At 41.0% G+C, this 9,176-nt stretch overlaps 1 protein-coding gene across 1 annotated transcript in view; it reads left to right on the top strand.

Annotated features, from left to right (window-relative positions):
- Nucleotides 1-4,481: 4,481 nt before the first annotated feature.
- Nucleotides 4,482-9,176, top strand: part of LOC145113561 (uncharacterized) — a 44,655-nt gene continuing 39,960 nt past the window's right edge. The window contains exons 1-2 of the mRNA XM_079049630.1: nucleotides 4,482-4,732; nucleotides 4,892-5,028. Of these exons, the coding sequence (XP_078905756.1) occupies nucleotides 4,482-4,732; nucleotides 4,892-5,028 (388 nt within the window). The remainder of the gene's footprint in view (nucleotides 4,733-4,891; nucleotides 5,029-9,176) is intronic.

Here is a 9,176-nt window from a genome sequence, read left to right as displayed (position 1 = left end):
GATTGAGGTGCCTGCTGGTGAAGAGACAGCTGAATTCATGAAATATCAATTTCCAAAGGAGGTTACTGATGATGCTGAAGTATTTACGCACATTGCAAGAATCCCTGATGCAATGTTAAAGCGTGTTGATCCAACAAACTTCGTACTCGTGGAGTATTTGAAAACAATTAATCCTGATGTTGAAACTGGGAAGTTGTTGCCAAAAGCAGAAGCATGTCCGTCTAAGAAGTCAAGAAAATCAAAGAAGGATGCAACAACGACTCCTGAGAAACCTGTTCAGGAACCCAAGAAAAAGAAGTCACCAAAGAAACAGACGAAGCCAGAAGAACAAGTTTCGACTGTTTTGATTGAGCCGGTAGAGCCTGTTATTGATGAAAACGCAAAGGAAAACATTCCATCAATATCTGGTATCTTTCGAAGAATTAAGAAGAAGTCTAGTGGTTCACGAAATTCTACAGATGGATCTTGTAAGTTTTCTCCTACCATGGTTTGTAAACCACATCTTAATCACCAAGGGATCCTTATTCGTGAGGTTCCAGCTCCTGTTTCTCCTTCATCAAAGAAACGAAGAGCTGAAGATGTGGCCAAACTTATTTCCAAGAAGAAGATAAAGAAACGAAAGTTGGTTCTTCAAGAGGAATCATCCGAAGGTGAGAAAGTTCCTGAAACACCTGAAGCTAATATTTCCATACCCAAATCGACTCCTGAGAAGACTGAGGTTACACCACCCAAAGTTTCGTTAACCAAGTCAGTTTCTAAGGAGGTTCGAACTTCAGACATCACTACACACGTATCTGATACGGATTTAAATGTCACTATGGGTGAAGGAGATTCAAATACAGAAATTCTTGTTACAACTCAAGGTAATCCTGAACCTTATGTAATGGATACTTTTGTTTCATTACCTCCTTATATCATTCCTGTTTCAAACAATACCAAATCACCCACTTTTGCAACCATTCTCAATCAACCGTTCACTACTTTGTTCTCATCTCAATCAACTGATCCACCCAAATCTAATGAGGACACTGATACTGAAGAAGGAGGATTTGGAGGTACATTTGAAGAGTTGGAATTTGATGAAGAAGAAGAAACTTTTCCAGATAATATGTTAATGATGATGAAGCAATTCAAGATTCTGAATAAAAAGATGAATTCGATTATTCAGTCTCAAGCTGACATGGGGGGAAGTCAATCTGTCTCAAGTTTAGAAATCGATGTTATGATGAAAGCATTCAAAGCCATGATGGTTAGCAAAGTTTCTGGAATGATTCGAGACTCGGAGTCTAGAATCTTGGAGATTGTGGACCATAATGATCAGAACAATGAATTACATATGAACTCTCAGTCCGCGAATTTTCTGTGTGAAGTAAAAGACCTGAAAAGTGCGGCCAAAGAAAGACATACCTTATTCGTTCTTGATGTGAAGCAAGTTCGTGACGATGTAAATCTCAAGCTTCAAGAACTTCGTGAAGATATGGTCAAAGAGCTTGCTAGTGCTCAGCAAGACTATGCATCTCTTAATCAGAAGGTGGATATTATTTGTGATGCTGTCACAAAGTATGTTAAGCTGTATGAAAGTTTGAGTCCTCAAGTAACTCAACTTTCTACGGATAACAGTCAAAGTTTTGTGGAGCTTAGTACTTTGCTAAAGGAGCTGAAAGAATTATTTGTCAAGCCTGTTTCCTCTTCGATCATTACACCAGAATTCTTATCTCAAAAGTTTTCTCAATTCGAAACTGTTTTGCATAAACAGTTGGCTCCATTGTCCAAGTTCTCAAGTCTTCTACCAACAGATGCCCCACCTGTTGTCATAGGGGTGCAAGGGGGAGAAAAGAAGGTTGGTGATGCGAAGGTTGGTGAGGTTTCGCATGAAGTTGTTAAGACTGTTGGGAAAAAATTTCAAACAAAGATTCCATCAACAAAGCCAATAGTCTCAAATGCTGGGCCTGTTACTTCAACGGTTGTTACCACGATGCCAATTACAAGACCAATTTCTAAAGGAATTATGATTGGTTCTTCTGCTGAAGGTGGTAGTAGTTCGATGTAACGCCCGGGTTTCGAGGCTAAGCATTTTTAGACGATGTAATAGTCTAGGTCAACTATTGTAACTATTTTGAAGTAATAAAGATGAAATATTTGAGTATTATGTGAATTATGTGAATTTATATGTTTATTATTTATTTATAAATGTATAATAAATAAAGAATAAAAGTAAGCGTCAAAATTAAAGTGTGAGATAAGCCCGATATCTTTACATAAAGTTGTAGTAGTCGAAACAAGGATTCCGGAGATATAAAGAACGCCGAAATCCGAGTTATAACGAAGAAGTTATGACCCGTCGAAGTTTCGTGATGGAACCGGCACGATACCGGGAAGCGTAAATAGTGAATTTACGATAGAGCGAGTTTTAGCCTTAGCGATCTAAACAAAAGTCGTAGAAAACATTAAACCGAAAGCGTCCATAAAAAGAACGCCCAAATCTGACTTCGTATGAGGAAGTTATGATTTTTCGAAGTTTCGGCTTAATAGTGTACAGCCCAAAGTTCGAATATTAGATCGAGCGGTTTTTAGCCAACACAACCTAAACGAGAATCGAAGATCTCGTTAATAGTAGCACAACGATAAAAAGACAGACGAAAACGGACGTCGGATGAAGAAGTTATGAATTTTTAACGGACCAATCCAGTCCCGGCCTGTTAAAAATATAACTTTTAAATTAAAGTCAAAATTAGCCGACGGAGTCTAAACGAAAGTTGTAGAGTACGTTCCCGCCTACGTGTGGATATAAAGAACGTCGAAAACGGAGTTCGTACGCGAAAGTTATGATTTTTAGAAGTCGGGAAGGAAAATTGCGAAATCTGCAAGGAGGTGGTGACGTGGCCAAATCTCAGCCGTTGCTTGCTGAGCACGGCCTCGCATCCGATGATGGCCACGAAGCCTCGCTCTACGCCCCGCGTCCGAAGCTGGGTACGCCCGGCGTACTTGATCTTGTCCGGTTCCGAGAGTGGGTGCGAGCCAGCTGGTGCGAGCTGGCATCCTTATCCGAACTACGCCCAGCGTAGTTGAGTGGTACGCGCAGCGTAGGTCCGAAGTTCGACCCTATAAATAGGTTGCGAGGGTTTCCGGATTTTTCACTCATTTCTCCATTCCTTTCTCTCTCTACTTTCTCTCACTACCCCTTTAACCCCCCTAAACCCTAGGAAAAATCCCTAGCACCCTAAGGAAGCCCCGAGGCTCCCGGAGTCCCGAGAAAAAGGGTCTTTCGGTTCGGAAACGCTGCTCCGAGCAAGGCCCGGTTTTCTTTAAAATCCGCTGTAAGTGAGCTACGCCTACGCAATTTTTAATATAACTTTTAAATAATTATAGTAATGTTATTAGGTCCTTAAAATAATTATTTGAGCTATTATTATGGGTTATATTGGGTGTTATTTAACGCTTATATAATAAATAATAATAGCTAGACTATTAATTATTCACGATTAACGTTACAACTAAACCCTAGTGGTATTGATACTAGGTTTTGGTCAAGGAAAAATTGTTTTGAGATAACGAAGCGATGTTCAAGTACCGAGTCACCACCTAATCAGGTGAGTGCATAGTTACTTTCATCTTATACATAGATATGAAGTATTTTATATAAATTACGTGCTATGTGTGCGTATTATCTGAATACTTGCTGTCTATGTTGGATGAATGATCTTATACACGTTTTTCATGATTTAAACTGTATATGTATTTTATATCTACAAAAATGTTGGGGTAAAACATGGGTAGATGTAATAAGACGATGTGTGATAAAATGATGAGAGGCCTCGATGTTTTTGGTGATCCAGTCATCTAGCGGAGTATAGATGACGACCACGGACTCTTCTAGCAGTCCAGTGGAACGCTAGCAGGCTCGCAACCTGTAGGTGTTTGTGAACGATGTGTTCACTGGTGTACTCCATCCCCCCATGGTTGCCTTTAGGACATTTATTGCTGAGGAACCCCCTTAGCAGTAGTGTCCATCCCGATGATGATCCTTAGGCTAGGTCCCTTATGATAGGTGTTTAGGGACGTAAAGTGAGGATAACAGGAACGGGTAATCGGGTTATTGTTGATTGATGAAATTAATAAACTTATTTATTGTGGGTTGAAAAACCTATGTGCTCACCAGGCTCCCAAGCCTGACCCACTCAGTTTCATGTATTACAGGTAGTGGCGCTCGAGCATAGATGTGATGTTTTGGATGAGGGATTACGAATATAGGCCTATAGATATGAAATAATGTAGTAAGGCTTATATTGTACTGTTTATGCTTTTGATCTGTATCGAACATGACATCCCGAGTCTTTTAATGAAAAAAATTTCCTTAGAAATGCTTTTGATAAATCTTTATCATATTTTGTTTTGGGACAAATTCCGCAACACTTTTATTTAAAATGTTACTCTGATTTTCAAACAAGCATAAACAAAATCGGTCTTTTCTGGCCGTGAAAATGGGGATGTCACATTCGAAGCCAAAGGATACCGTTGATAGTTCTTTGCACAAAGACAAAGGGAAAAATATTCTAATTGAAAATTCAAAAGAGGAGAAGAAAGCTGAGGCTGAAGCTGAAGTGGAGAAACTAAGATTAGTTCAAAGCATTATGACTGGACGTGCAAGTGATCCACCTGGAATGGACAAGGGTGATCCAAGCAAGCATTACAACTATGAAACAATCAAAGCGAGAGTTGCATATAATCATATGTATGCTTTTGAGAAGAAACCAAAGCAGAGCTACAATTATTCGAATACAGATATGAGTCAACTTGACTTTCCAATCAACGAAATGATGTTCATCATGGCTCAGTACAAGGTTGCTGAGAAATTTGACAATGATGATGAATACACATATATGAAACTCAGGTTTCATGTTGTTCTTGGGAAACTTCCAAAGGAAATATGGTCACTAGTGAAAATAAAGAAGGTGATCTGCATTAAGAAGGATGTTCTGTTCGAGAACATGATGCAGAACTTTCGTTTTCATGTTGCAAGGGCGAATGGTCAAGTATGTGATTTCTATGTGGCTGATTTTCCGTTGATGAACTTGTATGATCTTGTACAAGTTGCATTGCTTTTGAAAGATAAAGATGCTTCGTATCTTCGAGAAACTGATCCAGAAGTTTTTCATCTTGGTCTTGCTCACATCAAAATATTCATAGACAACTACTATGAATGTTTGGCACTAACTGATGTGGAGTTGGGAACTGCGAAGGGATTGAAAGTGAAAGTTCCCATGGAACCAACGAAGCCCCAAACTGAGTTAAAGAAGTATGCAGATGGGGAGATATGCTTGAAGCCATTTGGATTAGTCTTCGCAGGGAAGGATAAGAATGGGAAGGCCAAGAGATTTTTGTTCCAAGCATGCGAAGTAGAAAGATATACTACGTCCCAGTATACGAACTTTATTGTTCTGAAATACGAAGGGTGATGCTGTATGTTATACAGATTCTCTCGAATTGGAGAAGGTTGACATTATTACAAAGGGGGAGATTGTAAGGGTCGAAGACCTGTTGTAATATGTCGAAGACTTAATGTTATTTTACAAGGCATTTTGTAACGAAGCTTAGATGTTTAGTCCTTGTAAAATAACATTAAGTCTTCGACATATTACAATAGGTCTTCGACCCTTATAATATCCCCCTTTGTAATAATGTCGACCTTCTTCAATTCGAGAGAATTCATGGGTTGAGCGAATTGGAGGAACATCCGTGTGAATCCACTCAAACTAAGGAACTGCAAAAGTTTTAAAAAGGATTTTCGAAATTGTTTTAAAAAATAATCAAGAAAGGATGTGATGTGTATGATCAGCCCGAGCTAGTAAGTAGACCCCAAGTTTCCACACTATTATTTGGTATTATGATATGTTAGAACATCATGCTAGTGATAGGATAGGGATCTTCAGGAATTGCATGATAGAATTGCATGATTATATGATTCCTGATAGCCTAGGGTTCTTCCTTATATGAAATTGACATCATTCATGTAGTTGTTTAGTGTATGCATAAAAATTGTACATATATAAGATTTTATAGCCTAAGAATGTTTGATTTAGCCTTATTTCATGTTCCTTGCTTGGTTGTGGGATTAGGGTAGAATCAAGTATTCGACTTTCTATAGGATTGAGTGTTTTATATGATTAGCATACACGAGTGCTGCAGGGTTGGTGGAAGTTTCATGGATGAGTGATGTGGGGTAAGCCGACCAGTCGAGGGATGTCTAGCCTTTCTCTAGGAAGTGAGAATAGGGTGTATGCGTATTATAGTGAGTGTTTCTAGGGTCGTTGTGATGATCCCTTGAGACAAATATGGGTAGGTGCGGAAGGTAGTATGGGCCCGTACTGCTGGAAGCACAGCACCCGTACGCGTAGAAGGGAAGTCACAACCCATAGGGTTTTGTTAGGGAATGGTTCTTATGGTATGATATGCGTTTTATCTGATATCTATCTGGTTTATTTTCAGTATGGTGGTTAGGAGGCGATTTGAGTCAGGATCCGGATCAGGAGCCGGAGTAGGTGGCCAGGATTGACTGAGGATCGGGTTAGGGAGATAATTCATGATGAGGTTGTTTCTATTGTCCGGGGGCAGATACCGGAGTTGTTTGGGTCTATCAAGACCGTCATTATGGAGTTCTTTGATGACCGATACGATGCACTTTTAGAGGCTGCTACTGATGCAGCCACCTCAGTCGTCGTTGCAGTAGGGATTAGCACTGGGAGAGCCTTCCAGTGACGGGACTTCGACAATACGAAGCCCCCGATGTTTGACGGGGTTCAAGATCCAATCATTGCCATCAGGTGGCTATCAGATGTTGAGGGATGTTTCTTTACTTGCTCCTGCCCAGCTAACCACAGGGTCAAGTACACTCTAAACCTTCTTAGGTTTTGAGCGAAGGATTGGTGGAGACCGATTACTATTTCATACACTCCAGATCAGGGGGCTGCAATATCATGGGAGCAGTTCTCTGAGATGTTCCGCTCAAGATATGTTCCATTGGTAGAGCGGGAGAGGCTGGCTCAGGAGTACTTGGATATGAGACAGGGACCGAGTCGGTGATGGAGATCACCAAGATGTTTACAAAGAGAGCTATGTTTTTCCCTGAGTTTGCTACTTCTGAGCAAGCTCAGATGACCCGGTACTTGAGCATGCTCAAGATGGACATCTGGCAGTTTGTGTCTACACAACGTTATGGTTCACTAGTGGAGTTGCAGGAGGCCGCTAGGCGGCAGGAGATCGAGATGGAGCTCCAGACGAGGGAGAAGAGGCAGGCTCCGGCCGCAGTCACAGCCTGCAACGAAGCGGTTCAAGGCCCATGATGTGAGATCTGAGAGTCAGAGGGGCCGCACTAGTGAGAAGTGCGGAAAGGTTTGTGATGGTTCTTGTTGATCTTCTTCTGGATGGCACAAATATGGAACGCAAGGCCACATTAAGAGGGACTGCCGTCAGGAGGCTTAAGTACCCAAAACACGGATTTTCTATCACTATGACTAGGTGTAAGGTCCTCAAAAGGATATTTACCAGTAATCAAGCAACAAACAATCACAATAGAACAAGGAGATGAAAAGAAATCGAGCTTGCACATGTTTATATCAGAAAAATGTCAGGTACAACTCGATGGAATACACTGTAAACACTTATGGCATCAACTACTGTACAATGACCTACACCTTTGCTATTTATACTAGACAGGACCGCAAAAAGGGTTTACGACCGTAAACTGGGTTTACGGCTGTAAACGTGTTTACGGCCGTAAACTCTTTTTACGGTCGCAAACACATTTTCTGACCAAAGACATATAAACAACTCACAAACTCTATTACAGACTCCTACTGAACAAAATACAATGAAAGCCTAGACCAAACCATTAACTGGACCCTTCAATCTCCCCCTTGGTTTGATGGTAGCTTGGACTCAGCTTTTGTTGACCACCAGCACATCAGATTTTCCCATAGCTCCGTTCCACATCTCTTTCTCGATAATCTCAGCAACCATCGAAGTGTATTCCTTTGCAGCGGACTCAAAAAGTTCTTCAGCCACCACGATCTGATGAACGGAGAGCTGATGTATATCCCACTTACCAAATTGAAGCAAATCCCTCTTGTCATACAAGCATATACAATCGTCTTTAAGCTTGATGACAGCAGCAGCTGTGGATTCATCATACACCCAATATAGCATAGATGCGAGAGATCCATCTGGATAATTTTGAAGAACGGGAGTCTGCTTAACTTGAGCAGTAGCGGGCCACATCACTGACCGAAGGGGCTGACTTGTTTTGGGATCAATGACGTTAGAGTAAACCTTGATTAAAGACTCAGCAGTCTTCATCGAAGGGAAGCCCTTAGCTACTTGATCTTCCAAAAAAGATTTGAACTGAGTCGCCCTAGGATTGTTTGATGGATTTGAGAAAGGAGCTTTAGACAGCTCCGTAAGATCAATCCTAGTAAAGGAATGAAAATCGTGAGCATCTTTGTATAATTCAATATTGCCGCTCTTTCTTCTCACCATAAACATATTCATAGTGTCATGGAATCCCCACGGGATGATTCCTGACCTATCACCATAAACGTCTCTGAAACGATGTTCGCCCAGATCCGTAACGGTGATCTGTGGTTGATCCCAGGGGGCATTATGATCTGTGCTCCTTTTGAATAGAAGTTGACTCTTTTCAGCTGACTTGGCCAATTTAGCGCGTTTTAATGCCATTACACTTGGAGCCTGAGCCGGTTCTTTCTCAAAACGATTAACGACGGTGGTCGTCCTTGTAGGTTGTGGAACTATGGGAGTATCTTGATCAGGAAGATAGATCTTTGGCTCGTCAACAGATGACTTGAATTTGTCGCCAAAGTTTTCTTCCAACTTCTTCTTAAGATCGTAGTAGCTGGCGGTCAACAGGCCGAAATGCGTCTGAAGGTCAGTAATTTGCTTCGACTTCAGAGCTTTGTCTTCGATAAGTTCGGCCACTTGAATATTGAGCTTTGTATTCTCAGTCTGAAGGTCTGCGACCTTGATATCCAGCTCAATATTTCTCTAATCTAAATCAACATTTTTCTGATTCAGAGCATCGATCTCTTTCTGGAGTCCAAGAAGTGAAGGATTCTCTTCTCCTGAGCTGCCACCCCCAATAGAAATTCCTTTTCCATGTGAGGGAG

This window comes from Lactuca virosa, chromosome 5 (genome assembly GCF_052849685.1).
Source record: "Lactuca virosa cultivar CGN04683 chromosome 5, Lactuca_virosa_CGN04683_v6, whole genome shotgun sequence".
In the NCBI taxonomy this organism is placed as follows: domain Eukaryota; kingdom Viridiplantae; phylum Streptophyta; class Magnoliopsida; order Asterales; family Asteraceae; genus Lactuca; species Lactuca virosa.
Note: the sequence above shows the minus strand (reverse complement) of the source record. Positions and strands in the feature narration are given on the sequence as shown.